The sequence below is a fragment of the Bufo bufo genome, chromosome 8 (genome assembly GCF_905171765.1).
Source record: "Bufo bufo chromosome 8, aBufBuf1.1, whole genome shotgun sequence".
NCBI classification, from domain to species: Eukaryota; Metazoa; Chordata; class Amphibia; order Anura; family Bufonidae; genus Bufo; species Bufo bufo.
Window position 1 is genome coordinate 138,463,242 of NC_053396.1, and position 21,314 is coordinate 138,484,555.

General features: G+C 41.0%; 1 protein-coding gene across 1 annotated transcript in view; it reads right to left on the minus strand.

Moving 5' to 3' along the window:
• MAMLD1 (mastermind like domain containing 1) overlaps positions 1-21,314 on the minus strand; it is a 96,392-nt gene that overhangs the window by 63,964 nt on the left and 11,114 nt on the right. Inside the window, exon 2 of the mRNA XM_040406325.1 lies at positions 13,082-14,770. Coding sequence (XP_040262259.1) covers positions 13,082-14,770 — 1,689 coding nt within the window. The remainder of the gene's footprint in view (positions 1-13,081; positions 14,771-21,314) is intronic.

Consider the following 21,314-nt stretch of genomic DNA (forward strand, 5'->3'; position numbering starts at 1 on the left):
GGGGCATTGTGTGGGCGGGAAAGGGAACAGACAGCAGACCTAACTCATTCATTTCCTATGCCTGCTTTAGGCATAGAAAATTGTCTAAATGTAAGACAGCAAGGAAGCTGTCCTACATTTAGAATCAGCGATGGATACGCTGAAGTTATGTAGAGGCTGGCGCCTGTACATAACTTCGGAGATCCACTGCCAGTGCAGGGGCTTATTAATAAATGTGCCCCAAAATGTATGCTTGTGTACTGTACATACATAAAAAATACTTTCCTTATTGAGCCACGTGGCAGTGTACCATACCAGTTATGTGCAACATTTACTCCTTGTGAATGGCCATTATCACTTTTTTAAGATTGTTCAACAACATGGACTTCAGTCTGTTATATCAAATGCCAATGGAAATGTATTTAGGTAGCGGGGAAGGAAAGAGACCTTACTAGTGACTTCTTGGCTAAAAGCAGGATTTGCAGAAATTTTTCATTTTGATACATTGAAAGGGAGAGCTGTCCATATACAGTACTTTGAGATACACAACTGCTACCTATATTTTGTGCAGTTGGCCATTCACCTTCAATAGCTGTTCAGCCGACAGCAATTCTTCCTGACCCCCACCATACACATGCATGCTTGGCTTGGCAGTTCTGCAACACCTTATTGTCACGTTAGATAGAGATCTCCAACTGCACCTGACCTCCACCCACACCACTGTCCTAGTTACTTGAACGATCCGCCCTAAATGGTTGCCCCCAACTGGGAGATGGTCCCTGACCAGTAAACAATACCTACCTATATGAGACAAAAGGGGAAATCAGACAGACTGAGTCAAAACAAAAGAATAATGACCACAGAAGAAACAAGCACAGAGTAATACACTAAGCAGGGTCAAAACCACAAGGAAACATCAGAGCCAAAATCGGCAGACAGAGGTGGTCACAAACAGACAGAAGGTCAGAAGTCCAGGAATCCAAATGAAACACAAACTAAGTGCCTAGTCAGCAGTTGCCTGTTTAAATACCTCACTGACAGGAATCACATGAGATTGGCGCCATCTAATTGGCCCGGCATCCCTGCTCCCTGATAGGTCGATCAGCTGCACTGTCAACTGGGCGACGCTGCATTAGTGAGGGCGGACTCAACATGAAATCCAACATGCTGATTCTTCTTTTTCCTGACATCATCTATTGATTGAGTGTTGAGACACCCTCCCAGACATAAGATAGTGTTCCATTCCCACAAAATTTCATGGGTTCAGTTTATTTTGAGTATGGGCACTTTAAGGCTTCATCCCACTCTCCTCTTCACCAGAGACACATCTTGGAGATCCAGTACTGTTATACATATTGAAAAAGCTATACGATATATAGCAGTTCCTAATGCAGTGAAAATCTACCCATACACAGTCTAACTTTTCAACCAGGCTTAAAAAAATCCGACCATGTATGGCCACCTTAAGAATAAGCCTTCTTGTATTAAAAAATACTCAGTAGGGAAAGGACCGTCCACAGTTTCTTCCTGAAGCTTTAAGTAGGTCTACACATCTCAGATTATGCACTTCAAAAATGCCAAAAGCTCCTTTCTTAGAAGAAGCTTAACCAGGTTTGAAGCACATATCTATTAGAGAATGTTAATTGCTGAGCAAACCTTTTCGCTGTTTTGCAGCACATTGTTGGAGTCACTCAAGGTTGTTGTATTCTGATATAAGATCTTTTATCGGTCAGTGAAATCTAATCCACTTTCCTTGTGCATGTATGTTCTATAGTTTACTTAACAATATTTAACCTTGCACTGACAGCCACGTACTTCATTATGTGGTACTGTGTTGCCTATTCACTCATCATTCCAGTAATTTTTTAACACAAATGCATTGCAATAACTGCACACAATTGACGTGCTGTTACATTTAATAGATATAATAACATATATTCTTCATAGTTCCTTCAAAGAACTAGAAATTTCATATATGATAATAAATACCCCGTAAACCCATGAAGCATGGCAAAGAGTTTTTCCCATCTGATAAAGTGATGGCATAATAAAAGGATTGGTGGGGTACACCCTCCAAGACCCTCACTGATCCTGAGCATAAAAGGGTTCTAGTTAGAGATGAGCGAATTTCTGAAAAGTTTGATTCGGCAAATTTTTTTTAAAAAATTGCTTTGTGACGAAGCACATTTTTTTGTAAGTAGCGGGTGCAATGACAGGGAGCTGCGATAGCGCCGCTCCCCATCATTGTACCCCTCAGATGCCGCATTCATACATAATTGCGGCACCTGAGTGTAAAAATAGTGTGAAATATAAATCTTGCTTGAAGATCTGGAGCTAAATCTTGTCCGGCGGAGATTACATCATCATGCCGGCCGGCGTGGCGACGTCATATGTCACCACGCACGGGATTTTGGCAGAGATCTTTAATCAAGATGAAGGCTGATGGCCCATCGCGAGCAAATTGAGGAGGTAAGAATGATTTCTTTTGTTTTTTACACTATTTCAGGTTAAATCGATTCGCTAACACGAAGCATGAGGAAATTCGGCTTTGAGGCGAATCGAATTTATCCTGAAATTCAGATCGAATTCCACTTCGTGGGATTCGATTCGCTCATCTTTAGTTCTAGTGTCGCAACAGCTCTGTAACTTTTTTACCCTGTGCAGTGGTGCTCCAGAACACCATGCTGTGCTGAGAACTGCTGCTGTCACCCTTCACTTGAATGGGGCTGTGCTGCAGTTCACCTGCTGAGCAGATGGACAGGAGAGCCTGTGTGCAGGTAAAAACTGAGAAGACAGATTCAGCCCTGCAGTTCCATTACTCTCAAGATCAGTGGGGATCCAAGAAGTTAGATCCTCACAATCATACAGTGATGACCTATCCTAGTGATCTGTCATCATTTTATGAAATGGAAATACCCCTGTAGTATAGTATCAAGCAGGACGTGAGGTCAAATGACATTAATAGGGGCTTCCAGGTAGAACACTTTTATGACGTGTCAGTAGGACATATAAAAGTTCGTTCAGCTATGATCCATTTGTTGAGACCCACACTAATACTTTGAAACATAGATCCCATTCCCTATTCTCAAAGATAAGAAACCAATTTCTGTTTGGTCACTTTCTTTTGAAATGAGGCCTTGCAGAACCCCTTTTCTGATTGACATGTCAAAAATGGCATTCTCTGGACAGCCCTTCATAATTTTTGACTGATATTCCAATATATACTCCAATTCAAGTAGAAATAAATATGAAAAACTTCTTCCCTTACCATAAAATGCAAATCTTTATACACTGAACAAAAATATTAACACAAATCACTTTTGCATGAGCTGAACTCAAAGATCTGAAACATTTTCTACATACACAAAAGACCCATTTCTCTCAAATATTGTTCACAAATCTGTCTAAATCTGTGTTAGTGAGCACTTCTCTTTTGCCAAGATAATCCATCCCACCTCACAGGTGTGGCATATCAAGGTGCTGATTAGACAGCATGAATATTGTACAGGTGTGCCTTAGACTGCCCACAATAAAACGCCACTCTGAAATGTGCAGTTTGATCACACAGTACAATCCCACAGATGTCTGAGGGAGCGTGCAATTGGCATGCTGACTGCAGGAATGTCTACCAGAGCGGTTGCCCGTGCAATGAATGTTTATTTCTTTACCATAAGCCGTCTCCAAAGGTGTTTCAGAGAATTTGGCACTACATCCAACCAGCCTCACAACCGCAGACCACGTGTAACCACACCAGCCCAGGACCTGCATATGCAGCATGTTCACCTCCATGATCGTCTGAGACCAGCTACCCAGACAGCTGCAGCAACAATCGGTTTGCATAACCAAAGAACTTCTGCACAAACTGTCAGAAACCGTCTCAGGGAAGTTCATCTCTTATGCTCATCATCCTCATCGGGGTCTGGACCTGACTGCAGTTCGTCGTTGTAACCGACTTGAGTTGGCAAATGCTCACATGGCGTCTAGCACGTTGGAGAGGCGTTCTGTTCATGGATGAGTCCCGGTTTTCACTTTTCAGGGCAGATGGCACACAGTGTGTGTGGCGTCATGTGGGTGAACGGTTTGCTGACGTCAACTTTGTGGATTGAGTGGCCCATGGGGGCGGTGGGGTTATGGTATGGGCAGGCATATGTTATGGACAACAAACACAAGTGCATTTTATTGATGGCATTTTGAATGCACAGAGATACCGTGACGAGATCCTGAGGCCCATTGTTGTGCCATTCATCCACGACCATCACCTCATGTTGCAGCATGATAATGCAAGGCCTCTTATTGCAAGGATCTGTACACAATTCCTGGAAGCTGAAAACATCCCAGTTCTTGCATGGTCAGCATACTCACTGGACATGTCACCCATTGAGCATGTTTGGTATGTTCTGAATCGGCGTATACGACAGCGTGTTCCAGTTCCTGCCAATATTCTGCAACTTCGCACAGCTATTGAAGGGGAGTGGACCAACATTTCACAGGTGACAATCAACAACCTGATCAACTCTTTGCTACAGAGATGTTTTGCATTGCGTGAGGCAAATGGTGGCCACACCAGATACTGACTGGTTTTCTGACCCCCCCCCCCCCCCCCAGTAAGTCAAAACTGTGCAAATTTCAGAGTGGCCTTTAATTGTGGGCAGTCTAAGGCACACCTGTGCAATATTTATTATGTCTAATCAGCACCTTGATATGCCACACCTGTGAGGTGGGATGGATTATCTTGGCAAAGGAGAAGTGCTCACTAACACAGATTTAGATAGATTTGTGAACAATATTTGAGAGTAATGGGTCTTTTGTGTATGTAGAAAATGTTTCAGATCTTTGACTTCAGCTCAGGCAAAATGGAAGCAAAACCGAAAGTGTTGCGTCTATATTTTTGTTCAGTGTAGCTTAAACAGAAGTCAAGTCATTGTGGTTACCTATGCTCATTAAATAGTTATGTAATGTAAAACATTGCTTAATTTCTGTGTGAAGATTCAGAAATTTTTGAATTAGTAGGAAACCTAGGAGAAATACTAGGAACCCCTAGTATCTAATGTGAGATTCTGCATCACAGAATTCTTGGCAACTAAGGACATAACTATAAGAGACACAGAGGCCTTGATGCCTGAGGACCCCAAGGGTCCACTTTTAGAACATCAGTATTATAAATGACACATGGTAGGTGTAGATTCATTATTACACATTTTGTATTGAGGCCCAAGAAGTTCAAGGTATGCATTGGATGGTAGCCTTTTTTGGCCATATCTCATGGACCACAGCTTTACCTTGAACAATGCACATATAAAATGAACTATACTATTACTTGTCTAGTCTGGATGTCAGAAGCCCAGAAATTATTTCATCTGAGCTTGTGTTAGCCATATTGCTATTTTATTAAGTGGACATTGTCATATCTATCTTATCGTTTACACTATTGTCCTCTGCAGGAGAGGAGAGTGATATTACTTTTGGAATTATTATTTTCTGTGCTATGAGTTATGAATGAGTATTTTAGCAGGCATTGGATGTTACTACAGCCATGAACCCTAGTAATAGTTTACATAGCCTATGTGTTCTGATTGTCTTGCGTTCCTCCTCCAGTTGCTTGATGGTGGCACACTAAAGATGTGTTGACTTTCAGGATTTCTTATGTGTGCCAAGCAGTGGTAATGATTAATAGCTTTGCAGACCACAAGAAATAGATTTAAGATTAAAGACTTGGATATGAAGCAGATATTAGCTTTGCTGTCCCAAATCCATCTACACTTTAAGAACAGAAATCCAACAGGGAATGCCCACAATGATGCCTGAGGGATTCTGGGTAAGTTTTCTTGATCTGACAGCACTGTCGTACAGATGTCTTTTCCGTCGTCCCTAAATTAGCATCTGGCATTGGTAAGGAAAGATTATGCTTTGATTTTTATGATAAAAAAGCCTTGTGAGAAAGGATATTTGAAACCATTTTTTGCATTCCATTGAGCCAGGCAAGTGCTGATAAGCCCCATAAGGCCGAAACAGTTCTCTGATATTTTTGACATGCCGTTTCATGTACGCAACAATAACAGGAGACAATTCTAAATCGTAATATTCAGAAGGTATTAAAGTGAATGCAAAATTGGCCTCAAGTACAGTATAACAAACTAGTGAGGGTATATAAAGGCATGAACCTATAAATTTAAGGGTATGGAAAAGGCCTAGCAAAGATACAAATTTGTGTACAGAAGCAGAATAGGCACTATTAAGAGCTTGCCATCATCTTAGAAAACCTCTAGAACAGCTCAAAAGCAAATCCTGCATTGATGGTGGAATCTACCCATAATTATGAAGCCTGGGAATGATTACTGTAATGCAATATAGCAGATAGTAAAAAGCTATATTATTTTCTTTTAAAATGGCTAGTCTGTACAGGCTTCATATGTGATATGTTCACCAAGCAAATAAGCCTCTTGGTTATAGAGCTTTAGAAGTTATGATTGATGATTGGTGTAGGCTATACTGACTTTAATCCTCACAAGGTGGCTGCTGCCCTCCAAGTAATCGGTGATCAGTGATGTTGTCGGGACTGAAGGCAAGGTCTGAAAACAGAACCGGGAGCCAGAAAAGCACAAGAATTTAATCAAAAGTATCAGCATGAACCTGAGTCAATGACAGAGAAAAATTAGCAAAAAGTTCAGAAGAATCTAATTCCTCAACTCAGCTGCCTGACTAATCCACCTCTCCCCCACTAATCCCTCCTCTCTTCTGTCAATCCCTTCACTGGCTCCCAATTGCTCAGAGAATCCTCTACAAAACACTAACTATGACATACAAGGCCATCCACAACCTGTCCCCTCCATACATCTGTGACCTCATCTATTGGCACCTTCCCACACGCAATCTCTGATCCTCACAAAACCTCCTTCTCTACTCTCCTCTTATCTGCTCCTCCCACAATTACCTCCGAGATTTCTCCCGTGCATCTCCTATACTCTGGATTCTGGACCTACCTGTCCCAACATATTAGACATTTAACTTCAGTGAAAACCTTCAAAAGAAACCTGAAAACCCACCTCTTCAGACAAGCCTACAAACGACAGTAACTCTGCTGCTACTATTACTGCCGTATGACCCTATGTATCCTTTTCCTATCCCTTGCAGATTGTAAGCCCTCGTAGGCAGGGTCCTCTCTCCTTCTGAACCACTTTATAACTAGTTTTGTTCATGTATGTTGCATTTGTATACATTATATCATGTATGTACCCCCCTTTTTCATATATACTGTGCCATGAAAATTTATTTCGCTTTAATAACAACAATAATAATAATAATAATAATAAAGTCTGGAGGTGGACCAGAAAGCCTGGCCAGCAGGGCCAATGTAAGCATCTGGCAAACCCAAAGTATCTGCGTCCAATGCACTTTGGCAGAACCCATGGCTGCATGGTTACAGTTTTTTGTAATACCTATTTATGGGTCCGAGGCAGCCCTGTCACCATGCAGGCAGAAAAAACTCTCTGAGACCTGCCTAAAGCCTATGTGGAGGTTTGCAAATGGGTGCGGCTTGTCTTGTCACTATCTGGGCAATGTGCAATATATAGTATAAACAGATCATAAATTGTGCCCTGCCAGCCTCACCCTGTGATCTGCTATGGAATTTATCTGGTATACTGAAGAGTCAGCCTTGGCAAATGTGACCCAAAGAAACAGGCAAAGAGCACTACCTTTCTGGCAAACAGCCTGGAATTGAAATAAACCTTCGTATGACCTGATGTCATCCATAGTCGCCAATTGCTTAGGTAACCGGACACTACCCCAGGGAGAAAGCAGCTGGAGCAGGTGCAGTGAAGAGCATTAGTGCCTTTTGAGGTCACGTTTTTATGAAATGTCTCCATTCGAGTCAAAGAAAACCTCTATAACCAGATACAAATATGTAAAAGAATTTTTTGAAATCCAGACTTTGATAATTCTAAACCTCCGATAATCTGGCACTGAACCTCAGACTAATGTAAAATTCCACATGACCAGAATCGGAAGAATTAGTGAAGAAAAAGCGAATGTAGCATATGTTGTGTTAATAAACTTTTCTGAAACTGTCCGATAACAGAGAATATCTGATGATCTGGCTCCCATCAAGCTCTATTGATGCCACATTAAAATAATTTTATTGTATATATAGCTTCTAGTGTTATTTTAGGATTTTGCTTGCTACATCTACTACGACAAACACTGTTTAATCATCTTCATTTCAGTCATGCACATTTTCAGAGCAGCTGCTTTTCATATTTGATGGAAATTAAATCATTTTGTGCACTTGATTAAAAAAACATTTAGAAAGGCATGATAAAAGCTGTGGCCAATTGTATTTCCTCATGGTATTTTTATTTTGATGATGCTTTTAAAGACTACACTTGAGTACTTCTCGTTTTTACGGATAATAAAATCTGTCGATTAACAGGTTGAAATAAGAATTTCAATTTACTAGAAAATGATAAACTTTGTATGTGTTCCCACCTGTTGGTAAAATAGCAAAACTAGACTACCAAGCATTTATATAGTGTCTACAGAACTAAACTAAATGTCACCATGTGTACAGTATCTCTCTGCTTGATTAGCTAGAATATAATCAATACAAGAACAAGGTTTAGACCCTTTTACATGGGCCGACGATCGACTCAATAAGCGTTCAGAAGAATGCTTGTTGCTCATCGTTGCCAAGTGTAAATGATCAAACGCTTGATTGTCAGCTGACTGGATCTTTTTTGAGAACGTAAAAATGCTTGCTGGTGATTTAATGTAAAATGCATGGAGGATGAATGATCGTAGTAACAATCATTCTTCCCCCATATGGTATCCATCGGCTGATTGACATGTTATATCATTGAACTGCGGTCATTATGGTCCTGCAATGGGCCATCTAAAGAGATCCTTAGCATAAAACACTGTCGGGCAAAACCAGTGTCAGGCTGATGCTCAAGAGGACCAGAGGATCTTCCAGATGTTCCAGAGTCTGACACAATGAGCTTCAAAGGAACCAATGTTTGGCTTGGGTTTGCATAATCTATTTTAAAATTAAAAGTAGGTGGGGGGAGGGAGTATAGTACTTGTTCTCATTACTCTATCTACAGATGGGTGGCTCTTCCTTTAGGGGAAGTCTAGGTTTGGCTGACTTGTCATGGGGCATTTCCTGAAAATAAGTCTCCATACATCTGATCGGTATTCATTTATTAGTCAGATTCAGATGCAAAAATTTACCACAGATATATCTAATGAAATTGTTATACCTTCTAAACTTTCAGCACCCAAATAGTTCCATAAATGGTTATGCAGTTTTTATTTATAAACTATGTCCCATTCTACCGTTAGTTCTCATCGGTCATGCAAATTATGACAAATGACAAATGTATTTTCTCACAGGGACTCAAAGTGCAGGGATAGTTGTGCGGCTGGAGCAACTCCCTGAGAAGTCGGTGGCTGCCATATAGATACTCGAACCCTGACACACAATGTACACTAGGGTCAATTTTGTAGTAAGCCAATTTTACTATCTGTATATTTTTGGACATGTCAGTGTTTTCAGTGATATCATACCATGGAAGGCTCCCACCTAAGGGGCTTTAAGGGGTTCAGGAGCCTTCTCTAAACAGCTCCTTTATTTAGGGATTGGGTAGGGCACGTCATAACTCTCATGGATTTTAACAAGATGGAAAACCCATCCCCTAGTCAATGTGTACAGAGTGCCATAAATAATTTTTCTTAAAGGGGTTCTCCACGGAGTAAAAATTTGTGATAGTAATTGACTGAGCAAGCGTCTCCAGACATTTCCTACATATCGAGATGGTAAAGAAGGAAGAGTCCAGCAGGGATCTAAACTTTGAGGCTGTGTACAACTAATTTCACCCTCATGGACAACCCCTCTATCAATTCTTAATCAATAGCAGTTTTAATAATATATCATATGTATAGTCTGCAAATGCTTGCGGTCCCAAATCTATTTTGTGGTCCTCTGTTTCTAGCTTCATCTGGGGCTCTAATATAGTGACAAATATGGTCCTTCATCTAATACTGACCAACACTTGGGGTCTTACAGTTGAACCTTAAAGAGGACCTTTCAAGGGTCCAGACTTTATAAGATATGTAGCATGTTAGGTAGGGCATATAGCAGGGATCCTATGGTGCTTACTATTATTCCTGGGCGCCGCTACGCTCTCCTGCTGTGCCCTCCGGTATTTCCCCCCTCTCAGTATGCTAATTACTAGCATCGGAACAGGGAGGAGGAGATGCCAGAGCTCTGCGCTGCGATTGGACAGCGCTACAGCCAGGGAGAAGGAGACGTCCACTGAGAAAGACTCAGTCTCCTCCTGATTGTTCTGATACTCCTCATTATAATACAAGGCGCCAAAATCAACGGGGGGCCACAGCCATGGCATCAGTGGAGGGCGCCCTATAAGATAACACCCTAATTAGACTTGCAAAACTGATGAAAGGTCCTCTTTAACGTGACACTTTCAATGGCTTTTACTTTAAGTGTCAATTTAAAGTTTGCCACAACTGTACGTAAAGCAAAAATTATTCGTAAAAATTGTGCACACACCGTCCTTCAGGACATGCAGTGTACTTGTCTTACAGGTTCCTATGGGCGCATTACTAAGCTTATGAATAGTTTAATGTCTCTAGGAGTCTTCTTGAAATACAAAGAGTACCTAAAAGGCTGTTCTTGTGGGTTTATGTCACAACAGCTGTGCCTTTCCCTCTGCTCCACTGTTTGCTACAAGGATCAAATTTCATGTCTTTGTGTTCCTACTCCAACTGGCAGTCATCCACATTCCTTCTCAGTACACAAGCTGCACCTCTTTCCATTATATGGGAAAATGCTGTGCAGCTTTAGTTCCAGTCTTAAATTGTACTAGATCTCTTTATTGCAAATAATGAAGCTTATATAATTGGGCAGTTTAATTAATAAGATCTAATATGACCAAGAGAATAAGGAAGAGCAGCCAGGTTACTAGGGGTCCCGAGTACTGTGGTAATCCAACAATTAGTCCCCAGATGATTATGCTGAAGGAAAGTTTATTGTATCATTATTTGGGCAGTGGAGTGGTATTTACTGTACTCCAGTGACAATAGGAGATGTAGAGTTTAGCACAGACCTTTCGGTACCTCCTTATCACAATGTTGTTTATACGAGTTTGGATGGAATTTTGCAGGACACATTTCTTTACATTGGCTGCACGAGTGGAAAGATTACAACTTCTGCAGAAAACCTATATGAACATACAGAGTATATAGACTGTGCAAAAAACTGCAGGGTGAAGGTAAACCCACGGCTCCTTTTTGCACTAGTTATGTGGCTCCTTTTTGCACTAGTTATGTCACTTACATTGGTACAACCAAGACGCAGGTCTTAATAAATGTGCCCCAAAATGTTATAAATGTAACTAGAAATGTATTGGATATATTTTGGCTAAATATTAGGGAGCTGGTGCATAACACAGAATATTATCTGAAAACAACATGTATGATTCTGGTAATGGCATATCCTAAATTCACAGACTTATAGGTATATTCCTTCTTCCCTCAAAGGGTTTTCCAGTGATAATAATTTAAGTGCCTGCACTCTGCTCCCTGAAACAGAAGATTCATACTTTCCGCCTGTCCCCAAACTGTTTACATCTGATGGTCACTTGCACTGCTCCAGGCAATGACTGGAGTCAGCGGTGATGTGGCCACAAGCAGAACGTCACCACTGAAGCCAGTCATTGGCTGGAGCAGAGCATGTGACCATATCCATGCACCGCCAGAAGAAAACAGTGCAGGGATTGGAAGGGGAAGACAGACAGAAGGACCAGAGCGGTATGGAGAAGGTAAGTATGAATCTATTTGTTTCAGTAGGCTGCGGGCATATCGTTATTACTAGAAAAAACATTTAAAGGTGTTTTCCAGGATTATTACCTCAGGATTGCAGCCCCTATAACGTGCGCTACCTAATGAAAAAAATATACTCACCTGCTCCTTGCCACTCTGTTCTTGCTCCCTGGCTCCATTCGGCAATCTTCTTGTCCCTGACTTGTCTACTTCTGGCCACGATACGGATAGGGTCACATGCACCGGTGCAGCAAATGACTAGCTTCAGAGGTGACATGTCTCCAAGTGGCACGTCACCTATGAGGCCAGTCATTGGCTGCAGCGATGCATGTGACCTCATCCGTACCCCAGCTGGGAGTACCGGAAGATTACTGAACAGAGTCAAGGCACCGGAATGGAGTGTCGGGGAGGAGGCAAACATGATTTTTTCATTAGCTATCACACATTACAGGGGCTAATTAAAAATTATCATCAGCCTGGAAAACCCTTTTGAGTTCAGGTGGCCATACAGAATGCATGAATATCAGCCAAACACACCAATTTAGTCAACACTGGCCAACCAGCTAATCTGTATGGGAGCTTCAGGCTCTGACTCAACAGCAGATTCAGAGGACAGAGGAATCAGGCTGTTGGATTCAACATGACTGATCTACTTGTTTTGGGGGGATATAAGATGCCATCAGAAGAGAATTGCAGAGGCATAGTCCCCTCTCCCTTTGGAGAACAGCTATGTAATATGTATGGCCAGGTTATTGCTTATATTGCAATTCTCTAATACTTGAACCAAGATCCCTCAACCCTGGAGGCACACTATAAATTAGTCTTAGATCTTTCTAGTTTTATTGCCATTTCTTTATCCCAGAATTTCCTTGCATTTCCTGTTAGCCTATGATCCTCCTGTTTCACAGCTATTCTTGTTCTTATCTCTCTCTAAAATATGCTTCCTTCCTGATCTTTGTTACATCCATTATGAGCTACATGCTAGGAAAAATGTGAATAATTTCTCCTAGTGCTAAATATCCATCTAGGAGGACTTTTTCTCCATAAAAGCAGATATAGGAAAAAGTGCAAATACCCTAAAGAACAAAAAACTACACAAGATAAATATAGAGTTCGCTCATGAGATAGGCAAAACATTCCGAAAATCAAAGGCATTGAATCACTTGTACCAGAAAGTGGTAAATGCAACAAAAGTTATTGCTGTAGAGTCTAGTTTACGGGTTGCCCATTGACTTGAATACAGCACCGCACGTCAAAAAATTCTTACCTGTCTGGATTGAGGAGGCAAAGCACTGGACTGCATTTGTCTCTGCATCCTTGAAGGCTGCATCAGCTGCCTGATCTGTTGTTGGAGAAACTGACTGTTGCCAACTTGCTGATTCTGCTGCACCGTTGGCGGCTGATGTTGGGGCTGCTGCTGTTGTTGCTGCTGCTGCTGTTGTTGCTGCTGAAGATAATGGATTAGTGATCCAGGATTTGATGACAAGTTCATTTTCTGGTTAGCAGAATCGGGGGCAAAATGAGATAGTGGCTTAGTGTTGTTAAAGGAAAACTGGTCGTGGCCTCCTGAACTGTCATTGACTATCCCAGATTGCAAGCCATTGGAAGGCTGTTGCATAATCATGTTCATATTTTTTGGCTGGTTTGTGGTCATTGACTTGAAGAGAGAATTCTGTAGGCTTGACTGGCTGCCTGTAGGGGTAAGACTGGACATTAATGTGTTCTGGGGACTAAATGGCTGCTGATGCAAAGCTGGGCTTGAGAGCTTCTCTGGTTGATAGGGTGGTGAAGGTCCAGCATTGGCAGGTGCCATACTTGGCACCATATTGTTTTGGGGACTTTTGATAGTGTTTGCTGGGATGTTGCTTGTTGTAATATTCTGCAACATAGAGTTCTGAGGGCTGAACGGTTGCTGGTTAATAGCTGGACTTGCAATCTTTTCTGATACATAAGGTGGAGAAGGCCTGTTGCTTGGGTTGCTGGCTGAAGGCATGCTTGATAACATAGCATTTTGTGAACCTTGTATAGTATTTCCCTGTAAATTTCCTGTGCTCATGCTCGTTACCATGACACTTTGTGGGCTGAAAGGCTGCTGAGGAGAAGACCCAGGTCTGTATGGTGGAGACAGACCTGTAGGTGATATTGTTGGCCAGTTTGGTGTTGGCACTTGCTGCTTGCCTGGAGGTACTTGTTTACTTGCAGCCAGTTGCTTCAATTGTTGTGCATGCCAGTTTGACCCAGGCATGTTAGCAATTGATGCAGGTAACATAGTCTGTGACTGACCCTTACTCTGATTTGCAGGAATAGGTGACTGAGCAGGCTTGCTTGATGAAGAAATTGGATAACTGGTTCCTGTAGATGAAGGTCTAATTTGGGGGGAACCAGCATTTGCAGAACTACAACCACCAGAGAAATCCTTGCTAGAGATATGGTTGTCCAAATGAGATGATTGTGCTGGGGAGAGTTTGGGAGTTGAACTCAAATTAGGTTGAGAATGACTCATGACAAGTGGCTCGTCTGGCTTACCAGACAAGATTTTCTCAAGATCCAAGTCATTTGGAGATGGATCAGGCATTTTGGTTAACTCTTCCAAGAGGTCCTGCAGTTCTTGGTCCATAGATTGTAGATTGGTATTCTTTTCTTCATATGAGACTTTCTGACTCATTTCTGCATTTGAGAACGGAGAAGCCATCCCTCTCCCATTCATGTGGTTATTTTCAAGTAAAACTTGATGTCCACCAACCCCCATGGATGAAGCACTGTGATTGGCAGAGAAAGGAGAATGCTGCAAATCAGAGCATGGTACACTTGAGCTGCTGCTTTGTGTTTGGCCCATAGGAAGTGTAACATCGTCGAGACAGAGTCGTTTGTTGTCACTTGAAAATATAATATCGTTTATGCCAGAGGACACAGGGGAACTGTCATCTTCCAGCTTTCTCTTTATGGATCCTTGTAGCTGAAAGATAAAAAGAAATATTCTTATCTCTGTTTGTTAATCATGGCATTTAGGTCACATTAGACAGATTACCAACATAAAAAAGATAGCATAAAAGGTTTTACAAATCTTCATATTAAAATGTCATTGTCATAATGATTAATACTGTCACCAGCTTGCATTATTTTACATTCAGACACACAGACAATAAGTGTTACTGGATCACTGTATACTAGAACATAGAATATTCCATATTACACTTATTCAAACATTTATCACATGGTTTGTTTCCTCTTATAATGGATCATAACATATATTTTGTGCAGATTTTAGATTTTTCTGTGGATTTAAAGGGCGATTTTTCTTTTCCCACTATCTGGTGATACTAATGGATATCCTCCTACATCTAATTTTAAATGCCTAATCTTTTGTTCAACTTGGGGGATAAGTGGTGGCAGGGGGTTTGTGCAGTAGCTCTTCACCGTTCCAAATGTGATCCAAATGGGAGTCAGGAAAGAGGGCTGAGAGCCAAACAAGTTTTCCCATGACATCAATCTCATAGGAATGAGCAATTGACCAGATTAACACTGTAGTGAAAACATATGTAAAACCTTAATATCCACGTATGACTGCTGCTAGCCTCCATAACCCACTCTCCATAATTTATACTCGCAAGGTCCCAGAAAGCTGAGATATTAGGTGTTTGGTGGGATCCTAAAGGAGCAGTTAGATGCTGCAAGTAGCAGCCGACTGTGGGGAAGGAAGCGTTCCTTCCTGACAATTGGGTGCTCGTAAATTGAGGTAAAGCACTGCATTTACATGTAGCGATCTCATCCACAGTAGAGGACGAGCAATGGCTTCTGCTATTGCTCGTCCCCATACAAAATCATTGTTCCAGGGCAGCAGAGTACTGTTTAGACAGCATGATCTGATGTCCAGGAACGATGATTGAGGCGTCTGCACCACCCGATAAACAAGCGTTTCGGGAACAAGCATTCATAGGAACATTTGTTCCCAATAATCGACCCAAAAATCGGGCTGTGTGAATCCATCTTAACGCTGTAGAGCTTTTTTAGTTCTTAGTTCTTTAGTAAAATGGAGGACATGTTGTTGCTGTCAGTGATTTTTTTTCATGTTACAAAGTCAGCTCTCCATTGTGCAGACCCCTCAATAATTGCCACAGATGCCAGCCTTTTGGTATCCTACAGTATGACATGAGAGAATAAGACATTAGCCTTAGGCTAGGTTCACATCCCATTTGGTAAATATGGTAGTCTGTGCTGGCAACGGAACAAACTGCCGGATTTACCATATCTGGCACAGCTGGATACGGTAGATTTCCATTCACTACTATGGATTCTGGAGGGTTGCAGGCATAAATGCCAGATTTCTGTCCCGCTGGATCCCATTATAGTGAATAGGCATCTGGCAGTGCCTGGTGGTATCTGGCTATGCCGGATATGGTAACCCTGGTAGTCTATTCCTCTGCCAGAACAGACTCCCCGATATACCAAATGGAGCTGTGAACGAAACCTTAACTGTGGTTACATCTGAGACTAATGCACATCATAGATACGATCATCTAGGTTCAACTGTCTTCCAAGTAAAGGCGCCTATGTGCCTGCATATAAGAATTGTAAATATAAAATCAATACTTCCCCTTAAGCATGATTATTTAATAAAAACATAAAAAATGTACTAAGTACATAAATAAAAGCAAACACAGCAAATCATTTCAATGTAAGTGTTATTATAGTACGTGCAGCCACTGGCTTAATAGCTATGACCTGTGTGTCAACTTGATTAATCTATCATTAACACCACTGCCTCATGTAATGAGGAAAAATCTTTATAGCCCACAAGAAGCACAACAAACAAAGACACCAAATCATCAAGGTGTTAACAAGACTCCAGCAGGACAAAAGCAATAAAAACAACATGGTGTACATGATTTGACAAGTAATCCAGACTACCTACAAAAAAAAAAATCATTGCAATAAATCTCTCCCATAGAGGCAAAAATGAAAAATGGCCTCTATTATATGAAGATACACTTGGGGCGGGATAGGCTTTCTTTGTGCCTAAGGCAGTTTTTTTTTTAAATAAACACGTTTCGGAAGTTTACCACCATTAATTTATTCTGGCACACTAAAAGTGCTCATCATGCTCTGGCACCTGAACTATTATCAGCAGGTTGGACAATGTGCCCAGTTGATTGGCACAATAAAGTTAAAGGCAGATACATTTTTTAAATCCATAAATTGTGCCCCCACCTCATTGATGCCGTAGGCAGTGTCCTTCTGTGCCTACAGTACCACTACTCTTGGCCCTGTATATCATAGCTTTTCATATGTGAGTATATTGATGGCCTCAGGTTAGGCTATCACTCTGTAGTAATGATAAAGTCTGTAAAACGCTGTGGAATATGTCAGTGCTAATATAAGTGAGTAAAAAAAAAAAAAAAAACTCACTTCAATGCCTTATCGGAAGCATCTAAATTCTATATATATCACTGTGTTTTTAAATTTGTACATCAATCAGATGTCCTTATTGGGTAAGGTAGTGGGAGCAGAAATATCCATAAAATAAGTTCCCAAAAACAAACCAGCTAATTGTAGATCATTGGTCAACCAAAAGGAGTGCATAGTTTTACATTCATCACGCACTAATTGTCTAATGAGAAGGCCACTTGTTGCCAATTCTACTAGTTCAGCATCTTGGTGACAGATTATCTTCTAGTTTTATATAAAAAATAATAAAATGGGTCTAAGATCCATACAGTGGATGATAAAGTTGGTTGTTTGGCGAGGTTGAAGTTGGTTGATAGTTGAACAAACAAACATCTGGTGAACTTTCCTTTCACAGACATGGGCATAGACACTTTAGACCATATTGCCCATAGACGTTCAATTAAATTGGGTGATGGGTAAAACATCTTTATAGGAGCGTTTTTTCAAAGAAAGACCTTTTGTTCATGAACAATCTTTCTTTAAATGAAAGATCTTTCATCCGACTACCTGATGAAAATATTAAACATGGCCAACTTTTCAAACGATAATGCTATGTCATTGTTAAATTTAAACAGACGAATTTTAGTTTTGGTTGAAAATCGTTTGTTTTGATCAACTTTAGACTAATGTGTATGGCCACCTTTCACTTGGTCTTTCCTTGATCGTAGAAATCTAGTGAGGGACCACAGTGTGGTTGGGGTAGATGACAGAGAGGTGGTTTAGATCAACCCAAGGAGACAAATGGACAGGACGGCACTGCTTCAGCTTCCCCTCAAATTCCGGGAGGACACTTCCCCTCAGCGATGACACTGGGACCCACAGTCGACTTCGGTGGTGCTCAGTCTCAACACACATAGTCCCGCACAAAATAGGAAGATACGAGACGGCACTCACCATGAAGGTCCAATCTTTACTTTATTGAGGTAAAAGGCATGCGGGCAGGCAATAAAAGCGTGGTGCTCCACACAGACACCATGTAAGTCAACGGAACCAAGGATTCCCAACCAGTCTCCCAAGCTGGTACTTGCCTAGCCTTATGCTACTTATCATCTGCGATCATGGTGTCTGTGTGGAGCACCACGCTTTGATTGCCTGCCCACATGCCTTTTATCTCAATAAAGTAAAGCTTGGACCTTCATGGTGAGTGCCGTCTCGTATCTTCTTATTTCGTGAGAGAGGTGGTTTAGCACATGGATAGTCAGTGCTATGTGCTCCCCTCTACTTTGTGTATGGTCATGTTTAGGGTTTATAAATTAATCATGAGTATTAAACCCAGGATCAGTTGTGTCCTGACCCAGGCAGAATAAGCAGACTACTGTATGGTGGATTTGCTGCCCATGATTAATAAGTGTATAATAAAATGATGAAACCACAGTATTAATTCTTTACCAGTCCATGGACATAAAATATGACCGTTCATTAGCCTACTGTACAATTATTATTCACAGAGTAGCCAGATAATGGCCTAAAGTGTCTCAGACAAATCTGCTGCCCGTCAGTAGTTTTTAAAAACCTTGTGTGCTAAATATGCTGAGGCTAGAAGCAAGGCGCTAAGGGTTTGCCTGACTTTACACACTGATACAAAGTAATATGTCTTATTACCTTCAGATTTTGTTTTCAAGATGATCATAATATTCCCTGGAGCTCAGACTCGAGCTGTTCAAAGTGTACACACTGAATGCAAAAGTCCTGCGGAGTTTGCAATTTTTTGTAAATATACATGTTATATGCCTACGGCAGGAGAATTTAAGCATAGTCTCAATGATACCTAAAGCCCCTTTCCTCTGTCACAGAGCCAGCAATTCTTAGGTAAGTTGAGGTACTCATCTATTTTAATAGCCCCCCTGCAGTTATCTTTTGTCTATTCTCAGCAGACATTCTATTTTAGCGTTACATGGTTTAGCGTCTCCTTTACAAGATCTTCCATATGCCTCAAATTCACAAGGAAAATAGGTTGACTGTCTATAATAAGGCAACTTGTTCTGTGGTGGGCTCTAATTTCAAATTTTTTTTCTTCCTGTATTAGTGGATTAGAAAACAATATTTCCTACAAATTCTTTACAGATTCTTTAAAAACTTGAATGTTTTCAGAGAAGCATTAATACCCGTTAATCCTTATTGAGAACACTCTCAGCTCATTCATCTTTCTATAGCATATCCAGAATACATATACAATCTAATATATATAAGAACAACCTGACTCTACACAACATCTGCAGTCATGGGAAACAAGGGCCAGCCATATTGGGTTTTAATTCGCCAGATCCCTTGTTTCCGTGGAAAATAAGCATCACCAGAGATGTTTGTCTGCTTATCTCCTCTCTCTGCGCCCATAAACAAGTCCAAACCTGAGCGTGCATCTTTATGAAGGAGATTAAGTGTAAGGCCAACTTAAAGGGGTGTTCTCACTTCAGCAAATGGCATTTATCATATAAAGCAAATACCAGGCAATTACTAAAGTATTGTGATTGTACATATTGCCTCCTTTGCTGGCTAGATTCATTTTTCCATCACATTAAATACTACTGGTTTCCAGGGGTTACGACCAATCTGCAATCTAGCAGCGGTGGCCGTACTTGCATACTATAGGAGCCGGCGTCGGTCTCTCTAGTGGCCGAGACCGCGGGAGTGTGCATAGGCCGGCACTTTTTCCTATAGTGTGAGACAACCATTTGTTGAAGTGAGACAGCCTCTTTAAGCTATAGGCAACATGTACAACATTAAAAAAACATGACCGCTTTTACTAAAAACGGTGGCACGCTCAACCATAGGTTGTCATCTCATCTCCATTCACTTCAAAGCAACTGAGCTGCAATAACAAGACATAACTTGTGGCAGGTGTCGTATTGTTTGTAGAAGATGGCACCCATGTTTCCCTAATTTTGCACAACCCCTTTACGAGGTATTGAATCTTTTTCTTCTGGTCATCAGAACCTTTTTGGACTTCTTTATGATGTTTTAATTAAACTGGAAGTCTAAGTCTCGAAAGTGGCTAGGATTCTGTACAGGATGTTTAATATGTTCCAGTCTCAACTTTCTAGAAAAGTAATAGTACCATGTAAAGTGTGTGATCGGTTATTGCCATGCAAAAACAGCACGCTCTTGGACAGCAAGTCCTTACTCTTTGTTCATTCGTTACACATACCCAGCCATCACTAAATCCATGGTATAATTTTCACACCTGTTGCGCTTTCATAGCACCAGGACCATATATGCCTACATGTTCACAATGAATTTCAATTGGCATCTTCCAAATAACAGACCTCTTCTTTCATCTGTTCACCTGTCATTGTACTAAGATAGTGGTAGAATATCAAGCTATGTAACTTTATAAATTATATCCAGTGCCACTGGCTACCAGGAAAGGAATCTAAATACCAAAAGAGTGTAATGATATCACGTGACCTAAAAAAAAGATTGTGTGGTTAAAAACAAGGTATGGCTATATAATTTTACATAAGACTATAAGAAACTAGACTCATAAATAATTAGGGTGATTAGCATTGAGTTTCTTTCTTTCCTAAAGGCTACCTTTTCACATCTAATCTAGTCGAAGACAGGAAAGGCTGGAAATACTGATGCACAACTATGTAATATATAGATTTAAATGTTTTAATGTCCTATATTATTATTAAAGGGGCTTTTCAGGGCTCCATATATTGATCACCTATCCTTGCAATAGGTCACCAATATCAGATTGGTGAGGGTCCTGCACTCGGCAACCCCACCAATCAGAGAAAAGCAAATATGCCCCAACGATATGATATTGAATTACTACCCTGACGGTTATCAACATCTGGTGCGAAGAAAAATCATTTAAGATTGTACTTTAAAAAAAAGCAACTGTCAGAAATCTCTGGCCTTGGCTCATCTCCAGGAAGAACAATGGGATGGGGCACTGAATTGAAGATGCCTGAATCCTTCTCCTTGACATCACCTCTTGGGGGAGAGTCAGGAGCTCTAGATACATATTAGATGTTGGCCAGTCCCTATAAAAAATGCTTGTTGACCCAACAGCCAACAATAGTCTAATGTGTATGAGGGAATTAATCTTT